The sequence below is a fragment of the Mastomys coucha genome, unplaced genomic scaffold (genome assembly GCF_008632895.1).
Source record: "Mastomys coucha isolate ucsf_1 unplaced genomic scaffold, UCSF_Mcou_1 pScaffold20, whole genome shotgun sequence".
NCBI lineage: Eukaryota > Metazoa > Chordata > Mammalia > Rodentia > Muridae > Mastomys > Mastomys coucha.
Window position 1 is genome coordinate 115,731,365 of NW_022196903.1, and position 21,522 is coordinate 115,752,886.

General features: G+C 40.8%; 1 protein-coding gene and 1 long non-coding RNA gene across 8 annotated transcripts in view; both read right to left on the reverse strand.

The window, feature by feature from the left end:
* Positions 1 to 7,273: 7,273 nt before the first annotated feature.
* Positions 7,274 to 13,926, reverse strand: LOC116099540. 2 transcript variants are annotated; one of them, XR_004122295.1, is made up of 3 exons: positions 11,796 to 13,926; positions 11,223 to 11,367; positions 7,274 to 7,442 (listed from the first exon to the last, which is right to left on the reverse strand). It is a non-coding gene; the product is annotated as an uncharacterized LOC116099540 (long non-coding RNA). The 2 variants fall into 2 exon arrangements; XR_004122294.1 differs by lacking the exon at positions 11,796 to 13,926 and having other exon boundaries at positions 11,223 to 11,789.
* Positions 13,927 to 15,830: 1,904 nt separating this feature from the next.
* Rimklb (ribosomal modification protein rimK like family member B) overlaps positions 15,831 to 21,522 on the reverse strand; it is a 37,327-nt gene continuing 31,635 nt past the window's right edge. For all 6 annotated transcript variants that reach the window (XM_031383305.1, XM_031383303.1, XM_031383300.1 and 3 more), the window contains exon 6: positions 15,831 to 18,099. In XM_031383305.1, coding sequence (XP_031239165.1) covers positions 17,633 to 18,099 — 467 coding nt within the window. In that variant the 3' untranslated portion in view covers positions 15,831 to 17,632. The remainder of the gene's footprint in view (positions 18,100 to 21,522) is intronic.

The window sequence follows — 21,522 nt, forward strand, 5'->3', positions numbered from 1 at the left end:
GACCAGGCTGACCTCAAACTCAGAAATCCGCCTGCCTCTGCCTCCCAAGTGCTGGGATTAAAGGCGTGGTGCTACCACCAACCGGCTTGTTTTTGTTTTTGTTTTCAAGAACTTACTCGATAGACCAGGACAGGCTGAACTTGGAGACCCACCTGCCTCTGCCTCCCAAGAACTGGGACTAGTGTGCCTCACTACCACCAAGAGAGTAGGTAATGTTCTTGATCTCTCCCAGCACCCAAATGGCTGCACAGAACCATCTGTTATTCCGGTTCCAGGAGATCTGATACCCTCTTCTGACCTCCTCAAACACTGCACACATGAACTTTTCAGACACATGTAGTCAAAACACCAGATGAAATAAGGATAACTTATTTCTTGTAATAAAAATTTAATAGAGGAAGAGGTGGAAGGGCATATTGGTACCTAATCATTAGCATGATCCAAACAGAATTTTTGTGTCATTGCCTCTGCAAAATTGCACTTCTCTTATTTTCTTTCTTCAAATCTATGTCCCTTTAACTCCAAAATACAGTGAGTTTCCCATTGATCTTCTATAAAGGTATACCAAACTTTCTAACTTTTGCTAACCCTTTGTATGTCAGTTATCATGTAACCAGATCCATTTTTTTCCTGCAAAGTGCATTTGGTTTTATTACCTTATATGGGTGTGGGCATTCTTATTTATTTTTCAGACAGGTTCACACTGTGTAGCACACTGACTGTCCAAGCTCTTACTATTGGAGATCAGACTGGCTTTGAACTCAGAGATCTGCCTGCCTCTGCCTCTGGAATGATGGCATTGAAGGTGTGCCCCACCATGCTCAGCTACAAAGCTGAAATTTAGATTTAACTCTAACTGAAATTTGCTTACTATGTCTGTCAAATAATTAGGTCAGATATTAAAGACTCAAGTGCAGAGAGACAACTGATTGCTTTTACTGGCTTCAATTATGAGCTCAAGCTAGGAAACGTGCATAGATGTATTCTGAGAATGATGTATTTATACTATATATTTATATGGCTCAATCAGACCGAGAGCCATTATTTAGCTCTCCATATAGGAAGCGGTCTAGAATTGTGGTGACCCCTAAGGCTAAAGCATAAACTGAATCTGTTCCTTGTGGCCAACAAATATTTAACACAAACACATGTTGCTATATTATAGACTAGCTAATATTAGCGTTGTGTTTTCATTTAAATGGAGTATCTTGAAGATTTAGGAATGCAATAGGGGAATACAGTGAAAGTATTTAAGACTATAGAACACGGCTTTGGAACTGAGCTGTACTGAATTCTTGGCAGCCTCTCTTCCCTTCAGGCTTCTCCTTATGATCTCATATCCTCGTTAACTAAACACGAGGTTTGATTATATTTCCCAAGTGTGTGTTCAAATATTCAACTGACTTTATTAAACAAGTGCAAATGGCTTTGCTCCTTATGTTGGTACTTTACAGGCCCCAGATGTTAATTGGACCTGGCAGTTCCTTACTCCTGTCACGTCCATTATCCTCCAGCTGTCTTAGGCCAGGTCCCAGGAGAATTCCTGACAATGTTGGTAGAGAAAAGCAATCTTTTTTTTTTTAAAAAAAAAAACTCATGTTTTTTCTATTGATTCTGATAATTATGACCACATTTTGAAGATCCCTTGAGACCCAACTATAATACGATTCCTGTTACTCTCCACAGTTTTCCAAGTGGTATTTTTTTCTTGTGTGTAGCCTTGGCTGTCTTGGAACTCATACTGTAGACCAGGCTGACTTCGAACTCTTAGGGATCCACCTGCCTCTGCCTCCTGAAGACTAGAATTAAAGACATGAGCCATCGCTGCCTGGCCAGGTGCTAGTTTTCAAATCCAAGTATATAGATTCCCAACCCCAAGGATTACTTACTTTTCCAGGAATGGTAATATGTTCAAATAATTTTCAATTGGTCACCCTAATTAAAGATGCTAAATAAAATAAATGTCCTTTCTTGTTATCAGAATTCTTTGAATGCATCTAAAAATAACAAGATGTAACAAAAAGGGAGATTTCTTAAAACAGAACCAGTATGCTATCTATGTAGCTACACCAAGGTAAGTTATCATAGAAGCAAATATGGACTATCAAATGCTATTTTAAATGTTGAGAGAGGGCTGGAGAGAGGGCTCAGCAGTTAAGAGCACTGACTGCTGTTCCAGAGGTCCTGAGTTCAATTCCCAGCAACCACATGGTGGCTCACAACCATCTTTAATGGTGAGCCCTCTTCTGGTGTATCCGAAGACAGCTACAGCATACTCACATACATAAAACAAATAAATCTTTTAACAAATTAAAATTAACAAATTAAAAATAAAATTAAATAAAATGTTGAGAGAGCAGTATGTTTGCTTGTATGACAAGTATCAGGGTACAAGCTACAGAACATGGCTTCTGTTATGATCCAATTGGGTTAAGAAGTACTACACACAGGTGTGGAGGGCACACCTGCAATCCCAGCTCTTAGGAGACAAGAGGCAGTAAGTTATGTTCAAGTGCATCCTCGGCTACATTAGATCCTGCCTCAAAAACTACCTCACAAACAAGAAATAGTTATAAGTGAGCCATACATGTCATTCTAATACTTGAGACATGGAACCAGTTTTACCAAGAGTTCAAAGCCACCCTCTGCTATATCGTGAGGTCAAGACCAGTCTGAGATGCAAGAGCTACTGTCTTCACAAGAGAGAAAAAGATAAATATAAATATGCCAAAAATATAAAAGAAAATGCCAAAAGTGATTTCCTCTAGATCAGTGGTTCTCAACCTTCCTATAATATAGTACCTCTTGTAGTGGTTACCCACACCAACCATAAAATTATTTTTGTTGCTACTTCATAACTGTAATATTGCTGTTAGGAATCAATATCTGTTTTCTGATGGCCTTAAATGACCTCTTTAAATAAATGCCCACTCTCAAAGAGGTTGCAGTCCATAGGTTGAGAACCACTGCTCTAGAGTACGGCCAACAGGAGGCAAGTAGCAGCAATTTGGCCTTAATATATTTTCTCCTACTGAAAACTTTCTCTACCATAAATACCCATGACAACTTCCTTTAATAAAACTCATTGAGAAGGTGGAGCAACAGTGTAGAGTCCCCTCCCTAACTCTCATATTAAAAATACAAGTACTAAATGACCCAGAAATGGCAAAGAACTCACTCTGTAGACCAGGCTATCCTGAAACTCAAAGATCTGCCTGCTTCTGGCTGGTGAGGATATAATTAAGCTTTTTTTTTTTTTTTTTTTTTTATTTATTTTTTTTTTTTGGTTTTTCGAGACAGGGTTTCTCTGGCCTCCAACTTAGAAATCCACCTGCCTCTGCCTCCCAAGTGCTGGGATCAAAGGCGTGCGCCACCACCGCCCAGCCTTTTTTTATAATTAAGCTTTTAAAAAAGGAAATGCTTGCTGGGCTATCATGGTGGTGCAAGCTTTTAATCTCCACATTCAAGAACCAGGCAGATCTGAGAGTTAGAAGCCAGCCTGAACTACAAGGGAGTTCCAGGCAAGCCAGAGCTATATAGACCCTGAATCGAAATAAACACACACACACACACACACACACACACACACACACACACACACACACACACAATGAAATGCTAGGACCTGAAAAAAGATAAGAGCAGAGTGAGGTGGCCGAGGCTGGGGCAATGGTAAATGAACTGACAAGCAATGAGTAGATATACATTTTAGTTTCACAGGATACGTTTTAGAAATCTGCTACACAGCACATGCATATAGCTGACACAATTGTTACATGCACAAAAAGCCCACAGAAATCTCATGTTCTTGTAAGACTAAGTTAAACACATAACTAAAATTTTAAAATGTGTGCATGTGTTCGTGCATCTGTTATACAGTACCTGTGAAGCCAGAAGTGTGTGTCATCTGATTCTATGGAGTTGGGAGTGCCAGGTGATTGTAAGCTACCTAATATCTGCTGGAAAGAGAACTCAGGTCCTCTGCAAAGGCTCTTAACCACTGAGTCAGGTTTTCCAACCGTTTATTTTTAAAATCTTGACTAAAAAAAGAAAATGTCAGGCACATTGGTGCACACCTTTAACCCCAGCAGTCTGGAGGCAGAGCTCTGTGAGTTTGAGGTCAGCCTGGTGTGTGGAGCCAGTTCCAAACCAGCCAGACATAAACAATGAGACCCTGTCTCAAAAAGAAGTAATAAAGAAATGTAGTTGGCTAGCTGGCTTCCAGCTGCCACTTTTGGGATCCACTTCAGATCCAAAGAATTTGTTGATGTCAGACATCAGACCAGGCAATACTGAGCAGACCAAGTAATACTCAGTTATACAATACACATAATCTCTGATTTAGTAAATGTGGGTTATCTTTTCTTCTATCAAAAAAGAGAAACAGAAATGTCCCCATCCCTGGGGAACAGACATTTAGTTTTGCTCTGGGGAGGGTTTAATCTTTTGATATTCAAGTAAGTCCCACATAATACCCCTCAACCATCTACAGTTTTAGTTAATCACAATCAACTGTGGTCTGAAGATATGAAATGGAATATTCTAAGAGTCAGCAGTTCCTAAGTTCTATTTTTTATTTTTTAGAATGTTAAGGTCCTTGTACAAGATAGGTGTGTGCTCTACCACAGAACTCCACTCCAGACCTACTTCCCAAGGTTTAATTAGCACACCTTTGTGTGTAGCAAGACAGAATCTTGTGCTGTTCTGGTGTCCAACCTAGACTAGGGCTGAGCTGTCCCTCTGTCCTGCATACCCACACTGTGTACCACCTGTTCGAGTCTCAGTAACCTTTACTTCACTTGAGAATGGCCCAGAGCACAAGAATGAATGTGCAGGGAGGTGTCATGACACAAGGCACAGAAAGACAAGTTAACTCTGGTACTGGGAGGCATCCGGTTATACACAACAAAGGCCAGAATATACACAGTAATTAGTACTACCTGCTGTTTCAGGCATCCACTGTAGTTCTTGGGACGTAATTAAGCTGCTTGGATAATGTACTACAAAACCATTTCATCTGTGATGTGCTAACTGGGTAGAATGAGCATAATGTAGCTACCACAATGAAACCCTGCTACGACGTATTCTTGGGTAGATGTAAAATCTACAAGGATGTAGGATTCTGCCATTGTTCTAATGTTTTAGGAAGCCGGTGGTTAAGGGTGTACTGGGAAATATGACGACACCTTTTCATCGTGTGCTGTTAAGAAACAACTTGGTGACCACTCCAGGTACAGAGGGCCCAGGAACATTGCTTCAACCTTTCCTTGTACTCAACGATTAGGAGTCACGGCTAAGTCTGAGAAAGGGCCAAAACCAAGGAGTCGTCGCAGGAGGTTCTAAGCGAGATGCAGATGGCTTTGCAAATTGGACTGTATGCAGCAAATCCTGAGAAGGTGAAAAGCATCAGTGGTAATGGCACGGGGAATTTCAGAGGATTATGAAACCACGAAGGGGTTCCCAAAGTGTGTGAAATGTGTCTGTGTAGTACTAAGGGGTGAACCATGGTTGACATGGGTGTATGTCCTGACTGGCTGCAGCAGCCAAATCAGGCTTCCTAAGGCACGCCAGTCAGGTCATTTCTACCCAAGCAGTACTAGAGCATCCTAATGGGTAGCCTGCTCAGGCTGGCAGGCTGGCACACAGAGGAAGTCTGTTCTCTCTGCACCCCAAAATCATTCCTGTCCGCTGCTCTATCTTTTCCCTTTCCTTTGTATTTTTTCCTCAAAACCCTATTTCTTGACTGTTCAGTTTTTGATAGCTTCTTAGGTCTTCTACACTATGTATGTATTTCATACGCAAGGCTGAGACGGCTGTGGCTGCTTACTGGAGGAGCTGACTATAGGGAACTACCAAAACCAAAAGCAAACAAATGCAACTGAATCTGTCAAAGGTCATGTGTTTATAATAGAGTTGACATTTACTGAATGTTTAGATTTGATATCTTGGTACTTTTTGCTTATACTTGGGCATCTTATATAAAGGGTGGCTTTCTTCTATTTACAGGATCACTTGGACTAACGTCATGATATCAACTCTTACTCCTTTTAGACTGTGCTATCACCAGACTTTTGTAGGTCATTCTATAAGACATTCAATCTGCTCACTCTTCAACAGATGTTTTCTACAAAACAGGACCCAAAATGTTTGCACTTTCCCTCAGAAAACCAGTGCCATGCTATTGCTGGCTCTGGGATATTTCTCATTGGACCGATAAGGGCCCGTCACCTGAGGGGTACACTATCTGTATCGCTAGTAAGCGTGACAGTTAAACCTCTGGGCACACCTGTGAGAGATCTGCCAGACTGGGTTAACTGAAGTAGGGAGCCCCCCTTACCCTCACTCTTCCCCCCAGATACCAAGTAAGGGCAGCACCATTCCATGGGTCCTGAACTTAAAACAAGCAAGTAGACCAACACTCATCTCTGCTTCCTGATGAGGATGTGCTGAGGATGTGCTGTGAGCAGCTCTCCCCTCCATGCTGTGAAGAGCTGCTTTGGTTGGGTGTGCAGTCACAGCAATGAGGAAACTAGGAAGTACAGTGTCTCTCTCTATTCTGTTGTTTTTCCACAACAATGAACATGCTTCTATCATGCACTTTCCAAACCTTGTTCCAATGTTAATTGGTTTCACCCTTTTCTTCCCTTTGAGACAGGATTTCTCAGAGATCTGTCTGCGCCTGCCTCCTAAGGATTAAAGGAATGGTCCACTGTGCCTAACTTAAAATGAGGTTTCTTTAAAAACAACCCAGCTAACAAAATGTGGAAAAGAATTTGAGACTAGAAAAAAATGTCATAAGCATATACAGCACAATGTCCCATCTAAGCACAAGATCTAAGAATTTAAATAGAAACACCAATCTTAGGAATACATTGCTTGCCAATATGGGCAAGACCCCATGTTGAGTTTTCAGCAAGTGATTTAAATAATTCAAGTTTTAAATAAGTTATCAATAGCTAAATGCGTAAGATTGACAGTATTAAACTCAACAATGGGTGATACTGTGTATCATAGGTAATCCTTTATATTAATCTAACAAATACTCTATATTATGGAGACAGGTGTGTTCTTTCTCAAGAGTATTCTTCAGAGATTAGCACGAGTACTCAGTGAAGTGCCTGCCTACATGCCAAAGGAGTGCTCACTTCACTGCTCGTGGGAAAGAATGGAAGGAAATCCAGCTGAGTCTAGAATCCTGGACTAAAGTGACTGACACATAAGATGGAGTGGGTACAAACGACGGCTGCAAAAGAACAAATCACACTCCATCAACTTCATTTCCATTCAGTGTTTTTTAATTTAGAAAAAGAAAAAGAAAACCCACACTGAATGCAATAAGATATAAAGAACTAATTCTTTCTTGTTTTGCATTCTTCTTCCACTCTAAAAAGTGACGCAGATCTGTCTTCATCCAGAAGGATCACTGGCTACTTTGAGAGAACCTGGGGGAAAACCAAAATTCATTAATGGGGAAAACAGAAAAGAGAGAAAAGGACAAAAAGCCAACAAGCAATACCATATGTTACCATTCTTTGACTTGGCTTAACCTTAGTTATCAAAGAAATTTAATGGTCACAATTTTTTAAAACTAGAATCACGGGTTGCATTATAGTATGTTTGTTAAGAATGCTATTGTAAATAAATGTATTGTTTCAAAAGGAAGCAAAAATGAAAATTCTTATATAATAAAATTACTGTATAAGACCCAAAACAATATACTTTAAAAACTTTAATTCTCGTACTCATGTCCTCTAGGTTAAATTTTCAATAATCACATGCACAATAAATTTTATTTCAGATTAATATTTAAGTTGGTCATCTTTTTCAGCATTAGAGTCTTTTAACATTTCTATATTGGGACATAACTGTTAAGGCAGTAGAGTATTTTTCAACACTAGGACATTCGGACAAGCAGGTGTCCCACTACCGTGTTACTATTATTCATCCTGCTGACTCTACCTGTCCCTCTTAGTTTTAAAATCTACAAGGAAAAGAGACCTTCAGAAGGGTCCATGGCTGTGAACCCTTCATTTTTTCAAACAGGAAAGGAATGTGCACCACAGAGGCGGGCTTCATGGTGTGAATGTGCTCTTTTCAACAGATATTTTAGAGAGCACAAAGGCATCTTTGCATCTTTCCTTACTCAGAAGATTTTTGCTTTTAATTATGCATATGCGGGTGGGTGGGTGGGTGTGCATGAGTGTAAGTGCTGGTGAATGCCAGAAGTTCAATCTCTGGAGCCAGGGTTACAGGAGCTCGGGAGCTACCTGACATGGGTTTGGAAAGAACAGGAAGTACTTTTAAATGTTGAGCCAAGTCAAAGTACATGTAAACAACAAACATACAAGTAAACAGGTAGAGGGCATATAAGCAGTAAACACACGTGTAAGTGCACAAAGATGGTCACCTACAGATTATCTAGGCAAGCTTTCTGAAAAGACCCCAGGCTTATACTGTTAAGTACAGCTCCCATTGCAGGGTATGTGTCTGGTAACTATAGATGTTAAAGAATGCATAACGTAAAATGTAAACAACATTTTAAAATAGAAGAAAACCAGTGTTATAGCTCTGGCTCTATAAACTGGGAAATCTTTTCCTAATTTATTTAAATTATTGTGTTGGTTATGCAAGCACAAAGGCAACTCGCTCAGAAGCTGCTTCTCTCCTCCCGCCATGGGTCCTGGCGAGGAAGCTAAAGTTCAGAGAAGTGCTGAAGCGCAAACCTGAATAATGAGCTTGAATTCAAGACTACATTTGATAATGTAAAGGTCTATAAGAAGTATCTGTGGACTAATAACTCAACCTATTACAGAGATTAGTAGGAGCCATTAACAATCACCTATCTCTGGATATCCTATTTCTATCCATGGATATTTGAAAATAGTTACTTCCATGTCACAGCTAACAAATATGTTTCTGAGAAACACTCCTGCTTGGTCAATGGCGTTTCCCATTTAGCTGTGCTGTTCAGTGTGCAAATCTGTACTCTTTGGTAGAAACCAAAGGATCAGGAGTCTGAGGACAGCCTGGGCTGTAAGACACTGATGCAAAACAAAACATCATCAGGGAAACAAATTAAAATGACCATGAGACTCTACCAATCAAAATGGCTAGGATCAAAAACTCAGGTGACAGCACATGTTGGCGAAGATGTGGAAAAAGATGACCATTCCTCCATTGCTTGTGGGATTGCAAACTGGTACAACCACTCTGGAAATCAATCTGGTGGTTCCTCAGAAAATTAGAAATAGATCCACCTAAAGACCCAGCTTTACCACTCCTGTGCATATACTCAAAAGGTGCTCTACCATACCACATAGGGGCACGTGCTCCACTGTGTTCACAGGAGCCTTATCTGTGACAGCCAGAAGCTGGGAACACAGATGTCCATCCAGTGAAGAATAGATACAGAAAATGTGGTGATTTACACAATGGAATACTATTCAGCTATTAAGAATGAGTTTTGTAGACAAATGGATGGAACTAGAAAATATCCTGAGTGAGGTAACCCAGACCCAAAAGGACATGCATGGTATGTACTCACTTGTAAGTGGATATTAGCCAAAAGAGTACAGAAGACCTAGGATACAATCCACAGAACTCAAGAATATTAACAAGAGCCCAAGTGAAGATATCTCAATCCTACTTGGGAGAAGGAAATAATCACTGGAGACAGAGGGAGGGAGGGAGGGAGGGATCTGGGTAGGAGAGGGGTGAGGGAGGAAAAGGGGGAACATGATCAGGTAGGAGGTAGGGGGAGACAGGAGAGAAGCACTGAGGGCCAGATGAATGGAAATATGCAACCTTGAGGGGTAGAGGTGGGAGGTAGGGGGGACCCTCTACAAAGTACTAGAGACCTGGGAGGTGAGAGACTCTCAGGACTCAAAGGGAAGAACCTTAGATGAAATGCCCAAAGTGAGAAGAGGGAACTCATAGAGTCCACCTCCAGCAGAAAGACAGGGCATCAAGTGGAGGGATGGGGTTGCCATCCCACAGTCAATAACACTGACCTAGAATTGTTCCTGTCTAAAAGAACTGCCAGGTACAAAAATGGAGAAGAGACAGAGGGAAAGGAGGTCCAGTGACTGGCCCAAACTGGGATCCATCTCAAGGAGGGGCCCCAAGGCCTGACACTATTACTGATGGAATGGTATGCTTACAGACAGCAGCCTAGCATGGCTGCCCTCTGAGAGACCCAACAAGCAGCTGACTGAGATAGACTCAGGCACACACTTACACACAACCAATGGACAGAAATTGGGGACCATAGTTCAACCTCTATGGTTGAATTTGGGAAAGGCTGGAAGAAGCTGAGGAGAAGGGTGACCCCATAGGAAAACCAGTAGTTTCAACTCACCAGGACCCGTGGGATATCTCAGACACTGAGCCACCAACCAGGCAGCATACACTAGCTGGTCTGAGGCCCCCAACACATATAGAGCAGAGGACTGCCTGGTCTGGCCTAAGTGGGAGAGACTTGAGGCCCCAGGGAATGGGGAGACCTGGCAGGGGTAGGAGAAACATCCTCTGGGAGACAGGGGGAAGGGGAGATGGGATGAAGTACTGTATGAGGGGGGACTGAGAGAAGGGTAATGACTAGACTGTAAAAGTAAACTTTAAAAAAAACCAGAAAAACAAATAAAAGCCTGTATGCCTTTAATTAAAGAACTCTGGAGGCAGAGGCAGGTTGATGGCAGAGACAGACTCTGTGAGATCAAGGCCAGCCTAGTGTACACAGTGAGTTCCAGGACAGCTAGCCAGGTTCTGTAGAGATCTATCACAAAACAACTACACAAGGACGAGGAGCAGGGCAACACTAAGTAAGTAAAAATCTTCAGACAATGGGGACAATCAAAGGGAGAGAAACGGGGAGGGAGGAGGAGTGGAGAGAGACACACACACACAGACTGATTTTGAAGTGATAATAAAATCATGCGCAGGGAGCTAAACTGGTGAGGGCGTGCTGTCAAGAACACTGAGGCAGCCAGAAGACTAAGTCTTATTGCTGTGTAACTTTACATTACATTCTTTAGCTTCCCCGCCAGCATTCCTACTAAACGGGAGGGTCTTAATTTCATAAAATAGTTAAATAATGCACCAGTAAGGGCAGACTCAACCTAAAGCAGAAAATGACAGTCATCCAAGTTTTCATACCACCGCAGGATGCGACAATACAACTTACACAGCAGTCAAATATTCCCTCTGGGTTGGAAACACCTTACCATTCAGTACAGAGGCTCTCATCTCTGCTGCCCCTCGCTCCACTTGGTCCGTCACATGCTCTCTTCTCCTATGTAGGTTTAATGTCAACAGCCATCAGTCTGGAGAATTCCTTTCTCTGCTGCCACCTACCAGTTTATCTCTCTGCTGCAGCAGAAGGGTATATAGAAAAAGGCCTTGCTTATTGTTCAACTTAAACAAAAGCTTTAGCATTACATATTTTCACATGTGAATCAGCATTTTCATATCTTGCCCATCCCACCTCAATAATCAGCAAAACCCAATCACAGAAAATCAAGTAACATATGGTCAGTGTTCATGCTAAGCTAGGAAAACTAAAAATGGAAAGAAAGGAAGAGGAACGATTGTCCACTCCGCAGTCATCACCTCAGAGCCGGTCTGTTCTGCTGTTTCCTTCCTTATGTATTCCTAGGAACTATTGATAAATATATGATGGAAAATTTATCTAGGTAGTCTACAACTCCTACAAATTTCAAATTCAGAGACTATCTGAAGAACACACAATATAAAGGATTTAAAGTAATTCTAGAAACTAAGGGTGTTAGGTGCTTTACCTGCTTGAGATTTCAATGTTCTGGACTGCTTATTGACCAATGGCTCTGAATACATTAAAGCACGAACACATACGCCACCTACATTTAAAATAGGGTAGCATTTGTATGCCCAGATAAGCATTGGGTATTTTTTTGCAAAAGAGTTAATATTCAGTAAGTCCCTTAGAAAGGACTGACCATGAATGTATTTGCCTTAAACTATTTACAAACACAGCAAAACTCGGGGTAGGGAAAAGAATGACAAACGTGGTTCTAAGAGAGCTGAGAGTTAACACAGGATGCTGTCTTCTGCCTTTAAAAATCTAATACTCACTTCAATTCCCATTCTTTGTCACTGGAGTATACATTTGAAATCTGACATTACACACTGAGGAGCTATTCCCAAGACTGACTAGCAGTAATAATGCTTATTTTTCCACCCTCCCAAATAAATGTATGTACAGACTTGCCAACTTAAAACAAGCAAACACACACTGACAGAAGCACCAAAAGCTGGTCAACAGCAGCACTGCAATGCCATAGCTTCTATGTTCTCGTTCCTTCCCCCATCTCAAGCCCCACCCTTTTGACCTCTGCATATGGGATGAGCCTGAGCAGGAGAAGTTGGTGATGCCAGGACTGCGCCTTTCCCACGGATGCTCCTAGAGGCCTGCTGTGCTTCTGGGAACTGAGGCGCAGGGATGTCTGTCTGACTGAAACCTAAAACAACAACAGTTCACCCCACCCCCCATGTTCCCCAAACCCCAAATAGCAGCCAGGTAAACATACTATATAAGGTCCACCTAGTAACTTTGAGTACAATAAAATCTAAAGCAAGATTCCTTACAAGTCAGCAGTATTTAATGGGGCAGCAGAATGGAGGTTGTTTAAATAAACTCTGCACACCCAATACTATGCAAACACTGTAATGGTGGCCATTCTCATCCAGAGAACAAGAGTCTCCTGAAGGACTCCTTCTCAGAACACATCACACATCCCTGCAGAGTGCAGCTGGGATTCCTGGATGAGTAAATTTCAGTTCAGTTCAGCAGATAATTACCTTAAGATGCTAGAGGATGCCCCTATCTCATGTGTCAGCTGAAGCACAGAATAGGCTAATGATAATTACACGCCTCTATTTGGGTGTAGAGAGCACCAAGGGCTAGGGTTGCTTATTCACTAACTAGTGGTTTCTGAATGTGTACACTCTTTGTGTAGAACATTATAGGATAGCAGATAAAAAGGTGCTGACTAATGGCTATTGTCTCTTAAATCCTCTATTATAAGGAAATTACTGCCCCAAATGTAAAATACAAGGACTGGCTTTCAGAGTGAAAACCTTAGAAAGGACAGGAAAGGAGGAAACAATGAGTAGACAGGGATAGACAGAAATGGAAGAGATAAGTAATGAAAGACTATCAAGTTGTACAACTATACTTCTACTCTGCCACTAACACTGCTGGATGACCTGGCTAACTAATCTGGGTAACAATGTTGTGCTTCAGAAGCATTCCTTTACATATGCAAACCTACAATGTGTATGCTTTAGACGCTAACCATTCACACTCTCTCTGTAGGACTAGGGTAGCAGGCTACAGCTATTATTTCTGTATACATTAACTCTAAAACGACGAGTGCTTTCTATTGTGCTTCACAAGCCCCTTGCACTTCTCTATGGCCAAATAAGCACTACAGAGTATTTTAAAACCATATATATAACCTAAAACCTAATTTACCTTTACACACCTCTAGTTTTCCATACCTGTCAACTCCTAATTGATGTCTTTAAACTGTGAGCTCACTGTGTATTCGGAACACCAAGCCCTGAAAAAGCTTAAGCCAGAGTAGCACAGTGGAAGAAACAAACAAACCCACAACAAAACAAAGCCAAAAGTCACACTCGGAAAACTTCATTATAGACATATATGCAAGGAATGGAGACTCTAGATGGCTAAACAAAACCCCACGTCCTGAGTTCTTCCCAGTCGACTCAACCTTTATCCCAAAAACTCTTTACGTTACTTGCTACCATATTTATGCATTTGTGAAAAATCAAGTTATGATAAACTGATGCTTGCTTTTTAAAGTGTTACAGAAAGAAAACTTTTTTAAAAAGTAAAATGTTAGCCTTCTGATAAAAATTAAGGAGAAAGCAATTACCTGCCAGCAGGCTGGGCTGGGCTGGGCACGGTCCGAGCCACTGCACTGAGCACGCACTGCGCAGCTGCGTTACTGGGGGAGGGGAAGTTTAGAAGGGCACTGACCCCAAAGCTCTCAAACCGTCTCACTCATCAGCAGGAAGGGGGAAGGAGGAAAGTATTTTCTCTGAGTATTTTTTGTTTGTTTGTATTTGTATATTTTGGCTCCTGAAAAGGCTGGCAAAGAACAGTAACAGTGCAAAATATTAGAATATTTCTTGAAAAACAATTTTTAAAATGTAAACATTCAGGAAATTAAGAACCAAACTTTTGTTAACACAGAAAAAAAATTTTCCCTAGAGTTAGGCAGCCACCCCAAAAGGCATGGCAAAGTGCACTGGGATAAAGGAAATAAAATATCACAGGAACCCCAAAACAAAATGAAAACATTTCCAATCTAATCTGGAAGAGGAGATGATTCCAACAGCAGACTTCTGTCCATCACTAAAACATTTCAAGGCGCCTACATTATATTAAGTGAAACTTTTCTTTTCTTTTCTTTTAAGAAACAAAAGAAAGCAGTGAACCTGGTTATAAATCCTGCAATATATTACATTAAAAAAAAAAATCCTAGCACGAGAAAAGTAAATTTTAAATAAAAGCCAACAAACAGACAAACAAACATCAGCAGAGGTTACCTGTCTGAGCACCTACATGTTCTTAGGAGGGGATCGTGTCTCACCAGCCAAATAGCCCACAAACCTTCTCAAACACAGCGGACCAGGAGAAAGATATAACACAAGGTGTGATTGCACAGTGTCTCTAACCCCCAGCCCACACTGGGGCTCACTGAGTGAAGAGCATTTGTGTTTCCGCTCTTCTCCTTCTTGAGTGAGATGACTGATGCTCAGGGACCTTTGCCAGTGCCTCCAGTGCTTGGCTTAAAGTCTGATAAAGTGCTTCATGAAGTCTCTTGTTGGATTTTTTTCTAACATTCCAAGTAGTTTCTTATTGATAGCATAGAGAAAGATTTCAAAGTTCATTGGAGAAAAGCCAGCAGAAATGAACAAAGTATCAAAAAAATTTACTCAGTTAGAAAGTTTAAGTGGCATAGTTCATAATGCATGGATCTATGAGTCCAATTCTCATCATAAGTAACATAAAAACAAAATCAGAATCATTAAAATACAATTAACAATTACAATTTTAACAGTGTACAAAAAATTTACAGTAATTCACAATTACTCTGAAGTAATTTTGGCACAATTACAAATTTGACACATTTTGTCACAGTAGTGAGGCAGACTATACAAAAGTCATGAAAAGGTCAACTCCCACTCTGAGTTCTTCCAGAATGTTTGGTTCCGATTGTTTACCTTAATTTGAGACTTCAAGACGAGCACCTTCCTACTTGCAGTGTGCATGGGAGTATGGCCCCCACGGTGCTGCTGAGCGGCACCTGCCCCAGTGGCTGCATGACCAGGACTGAGACTGACTGGTGGGACTTCTTGGAGCACTGCTTACTTTAGAAAAATGGCTAACTATAATTTTCCTGTTTCTTTATTATCCCACCATAAAAAGTGAATTTTTCAACAAGTGAAGATGTTCTATTTGTTTTCAAATGCATGAACTTACATACACGTATATCATAATGTATGTGGCAACCAGATGGTCTTAGGATCTGATTACAGTTGTTCATTTATTTGTCTATACCAAAAAGTATGCACCCTCCAAAATATGATCATTCAGCAAGTACCAGGTACTTTTCTTCTGTAATGACTCAGAGGTACGTGTGACTCCCAATAACCCTGTGCAAATCAGAGCGTGCAGATGCAATGAGAGCGCCCTAAGGACAAAGGAGAAACTCCTGTGTGTCTTCTGAGGTGAAACGAAAAGAGTGCACAGATCTCAGGGACTATTCTATTTGTCAATAAAACCTTTCACTCCATTTTAATATTGAATTCTATGGGGGAAACCAAGTTTTATTACATTCCTTTTTAAAATGGGAGAACTATACAGTTAAGCATGATCAAACCTCTGTAGAGCTGGATAATGCTGATGTTTTATTATTGCCTTGAAGTCTCTAAGCAGTGTCCAAGAAATTATGTTAAAGTCCATCTGAAGAAAAACAGCACTGGATAAGCAAGAAAAGCTTGGGGAAAAATTATGTCGACCCCTGAAGCATCTCCACTTCTTAATACATCTTCCATACTCATCACTAGATTGTTTTATTCCTTGACTTAAAGGCTCATATTATATGCAGTTTGGGGCTTTCATCAATTCAAAAAAGGAACAGAATGGTCAGTACTGAAGGCTTAGGAGCAGGGCTATATGAGACTCAATACTTAAATAAATCCCCCCCCAAAACATCCAGCCCACCTCCCTCCAGATCTTTTAAGCACAAAAAAGAAAATGCACAGCCATAACATTAAATAAAAGCATGTAGCCTTGAATAAATCATACACCAAACAGTCTACAAAAACAAACAACATACATACACACAAAAAAGCTTAAGAAACATCTACTTTCCTATTGTCTTTAGGGGAGTATCTCTATACTATCGAGGTCTAAGGCAATTCATCTGTTTTGTTTTCAGTAAAAAACTGCTTCCTATCATGCCATTCTCTAGAATCTATTCTGTTTGGTGTAAACAAAGAATAAAACATGTACACTTGCATGCGACATATATACTCCTTTCTAAAATGTGAAAAATGCAAACACAGAAAGTTAGCATTAAGAAATCCTTTCAGCTTTATACCTAATAACCTTGACTTGCCTCCCGGAAATGTCTTTTATATCCTTGAAATGTCTAACTCATCAAAAGAGAGACTTTTAAATGTGTGTGTTTTGAGTGGTGTCTTGTTAACCAAAAAGTAACATTTTGTTTACTTTGGTCATTGTTAAAGATGCAGTCATAGAGCAAGGGTGTTACCAGCATGTATTAAAAATGCAACATTAACAGAGCATATATCCTTCAAAAAAAGACTAAAACACTAACAAATACAAGTCAATACACAAACTTTTAACTAGTGTAACTTTATCTACATTGAGTAACTGTTACTTTGTATACCAGACATTGCAATACTGTTCATTCCCCTTTCATCATGCAAACATGCCAATTTTGTTATTAAAAATCTTTATTGGATTATAGTCACATTACCCTCCCACCCAAATTAAGGGGGAAAAAACAAAGACGAACATGAAAATAAGAAATTCCAGTCAGAGCCCCTTAGGGTTCATAAACAACTATGCGCTAAATGCTAGTTGAGAGAAACGGCAGAACTTTCAGATTATTATTTAAAACATTTCTGTATTTTAAGCGGGTGTTTTCCTCTTTACAAATTTGAAACTGAAGTCATGCTACTAAGTACTTGGATCAAAACCATTCTACATAAAAACAAAAGCAAGAGACCATCGGGAGAAAAAAAAACCCTTTCATTTCCTCATGGCCTAAGAGCAGGGTTTTAGTAACTGGAAAGGTTAACTTGAGAGCCTGCCATTTCTCTGTGTGTCACCTAGTATTCTTCTGTGAAATCTGTAAATGAATCAGCTAAGTATTCCTACCAGGGGTCTCATCTATTTCCCCTTCTTCTAACCAATCTTTATCTCAACCTTCTGAACATTCTCCATGAACAGCATTGCAAGTTGGTTAAAGGGAAGGGGTGGGTGCAGGGAGACAGTTTTACAAGGGTTTTGTTGTTTAACTGTTTACCAGTGGAGTCACTCCACCAGGAGTTTGATTTCATTGGCTAGCAGCTGGTTCATGTTGAACAGCCCCCCTGGGAGCTTGGTGAGCAGCTCTCGCTCGGTGGTGCTTTCAGGGTCACTATCAACAGAGCTGGAACTCGCGCTCATGTTGTCGACAGCAGCGCTGGCAGGGGGACCAAGCTCCGGCTCACTAGTCTCACTGGCAGTGGACACCACAGAGAGCAGGGACATGCGCCGGGTGAGCCGGCCAGCGGGAAGAAGGGAAGCAGCATAGTCTGCTATGATACCAGCTACATCTAGATTACAAGCCTTATCAAAGGCAATGAAACCTACATTTGCATTGGCCTCGCAGACACAGAAGGAGCCGTCATCTTTCATCAACAGGTCAATGCCACACACATCCATCCCCAGGATATTAGACACCTGGATAGCTAGCTGCTTCCCTTGTTCACTCAATGAGCACATCATCCCCACTCCACCTGGCAAAAAGAAGAGGTACAGAGTTTTAGACATAGAATTAATACAGTTCTAATGTAGAGCTGGCTTTTGTTTTGTCCTATCAAGGCTAGATAAATAATTAACTACTAATTATGTAGTCCAAACTGCCTCACACTCACAATCCTTTGCCTCAGCCTCCTGAGTGCTGGAATTATGGGCATGCACTATCACCACTGGCTTAAAATTAAGTTTTTAATCTTCCAGAACATAGATTAAAGAAAAGTGAGGAAGTCTTAGGAAAACATTAAACTTCTCTTAGGGTCTATCCTGCTTATGATAACATAAACCAAATGGTGTCCCTCAGTCAGATTTCCAGACTATCACCACCAGAGAGATACCAGACCTATAGAAAGAAGGTCACAAGCCCTTAACAGATCTATAGTACTCACAACCTGTTGCAACCAGAGAGTTGTTAAAATGTTATTTATTGCTTAGGAGCATTGACAGTATGTTCAATGCAGGAGCAACCATTGTAGGCTCAAGTTTCCAGTTCATAAACTCAATCCAAATCTTCTAACAATGCCAGGGAAAGGATGGGGATCCCAGAAGGCTAAAGTAGAGAATGACTGAATATTTTCTGATTCCTACTGATTTAGCATAGTGTTTGCTTTTAGGAACCTTTAGGAAGCAACATACAAAGAGCTCTGTTCACCCTAGTTAAACCACTTGAACTCAAAGATATAGAAGGTTAGGTTAAAAAACGTTTGTATAAGAATAGTTAGACCATCTGGCTTTATAGAACAAGCCAGTCAGGGCTAGAGTACATTCCCAGCAGATCTGGGATTGAGGTCACCCTGGTCTAGAGTACATTCCAGGCCAGCAAAGGCTTTATAGTATGACTGTCTTAAAATAATTAATTTAATACACACATAAATAGAGACAAAAGGGGCTGCAGAGATAGCTCAGCAGTTAGTTACAAGCACAGAAGAACTGAAGGACAGTGTAGTTTCTGAGAGTTTGAGAGAGTGGAGTGTGCTAAAGGGACAGTCATGAGACTGAGACAGGAAAGAGCTCAACATTAGCCGAGGCCACAGTGAATTCAAGGCCAGCTTCTCAAAACAGAACAAAGCCAAACAACAAAAAGAAGTTCAATCAATGAAATCAAATACGGGGAATTTCTTTTTAATTTTTTTATTAGATGCTTTCTTTATTTTACAATATCTCCTTTCCCAGGTTCCCCTCCAAAAGAAAAAATAAAAATAAAATAAAATGAGAAAATTAAATTAAAAAAAAAAAAACCAAAACTAAACAATCCCCTGTTCCCTCCCCCCTCATATTTTTAAAGCACAGATCAAAAAACAAAACAAAGCAAAACCCCAAAAAACAAAACAAACAAACAAAACCCCAAACCTTAAAATCATGAAACAAAGTAGGAAATCTGGGAAACCGTTCCTAAGTATATAAGTCATAGAATGAGGAAAGGGCACTGGAGATAGCTTGGGGTTGGCCGCACTGGCTGTTCTTACAAAGGCCCCGGATTCCAGCCCCACATGGTAGCTTATCACGTGTAACTGCATTTCCAGGCCTCTGTGAGCACATGATACACATCAGGCAAAACAGTTTCATTTATATGTGTGTGTGTGTGTGTGTAAACAAAAAGGAGAAAATTTCTGGAACTTGTAGTTATAGTGAGGATGGTAGCCACTTGTGGGATGGATCACTGCCTTTAATCCTAGCACTGCAAGTGGCAAGGCCCATTAAAGTTAAAAGCACCTATAACCCTATTAAAAATGGGGTACAGAGCTAAACAAAGAATTCTCAACTAAGGAAACATTCTTTCTGCTGAGAATCAGATGGATATAGCTAAGCGAGTTATCTGAGCCCCTATTATACTCCAAAATCTACACATCTGTTTTTGTCCCAGTGTTTCACTAGGTTCTGTTCAAGAAACTGGAAATGACTGAGAGGCACCTAAAGAAATGTTCAAGATCCTTAGTCATCAGGGAAATGCAAATCAAAACAAGCCTGAGATTCTACCTCACACCAGTCAGAATGGCTAAGATCAAGAACTCATGTGACAGCAGATGCTGGAGAGTATGCGGAGAAAGAGAAACACTCCTCCACTGTTGGGATTGCAAGCTGGTACAACCACTCTGAAAATCAGTCTGGCAGTTCCTCAGAAAATTGCACATAGTATTATCTGAGGACCCAGCTATACCACTCCTGTGCATATAACCAGATGATGCTCCAACATATAACAAGGAAACATGCTCCACTATGTTCATAGCAGCCTTATTTATAATAGCCAGAAGATGGGAAGAAACCAGATGTCCTTCAACAGAGGAGTAGATACAGAAAATGTGGTACATTTACGCAATGGAGTAGTTATTCAGCTATTAAAAACAATGACTTCATTAAATTCTCAGCCAAATGGATGGAACTAGAAAATATCATGTTGAGTGAGGTAACCCAATCACAAAAGAACACAGGTGGTATGAACTCACTGATAAATGGATATTAGCCCAAAAGCTCAGAATATCAAAGATTCAGTTTACAGATCACATGAAGCTCAAGAAGAAGGAAGACCAAAGTGTGGGTACTTCAAGTCCTTCTTAGAAGGGAGAACAAAATACTCAAGGGAGCAAATAAGAAGACAAAGTGTGGAGCAGAGACTGAAGGAAAGGCCATCTGGAGACTGCCCCATCTGGGGATCCATCCCATGTACAGTCACCAAACTCAGACACTATTGTGGATGGCAAAGATGTACATGGTGACAAGAGCCTGATATAGCTGTCTCCTGAGAGGTTCTCCCAGAGCCTGACGTATACAGAGGTGGATGCTCACAGCCAACCACTGAACTGATCACAGGGTCCCCAATGGAGGAGTTAGAGAAAGGACTGAAGGAGCTGAAGAGGTTTGCAACCCCATAGGAAGAACAACATTATCAACCAACCAGAGCTCCAAGGGTCTAAACCACCAACCAAGGAGTACACATGGAGGAACCCATGGCTCCAGCTGTATATGTAGCAGTGGATGACCTTGTTGGGTATCAATGGGAGAAGAGGCCCTTGGTCCCGTGAAAGGGGAATCCATGGGCAGGGAGGCGGGAGTGGGTGGTTGAGTGAGGGCATACCCTCATAGAAGCAAGAGGAGGGGGGATGGAATAGGGGAATTCTGGGGGGAAAATCGGGAAAGGGGATAACATTTGAACATTTGAAATAAATAAAATATCCAATTTTTTAAAAAAGTTAAAAGCACCTGTTGCTTTTAAGGTGACAAAGGGACCAGTGGAAAAGAGGCAAGGAAAGCAAGAGTAGTGAGGTATGAGGAATAAGCTAAACATACAATGTATAGAAGCATGAAAAACTTGAATAGAAATGACAATTCTTAAGTTAGCACAAAATAGAGAGTAAATTCATGAGCAGTAAAACCTAGTTCACTAAGGATGATGGCAGAGCTATAAT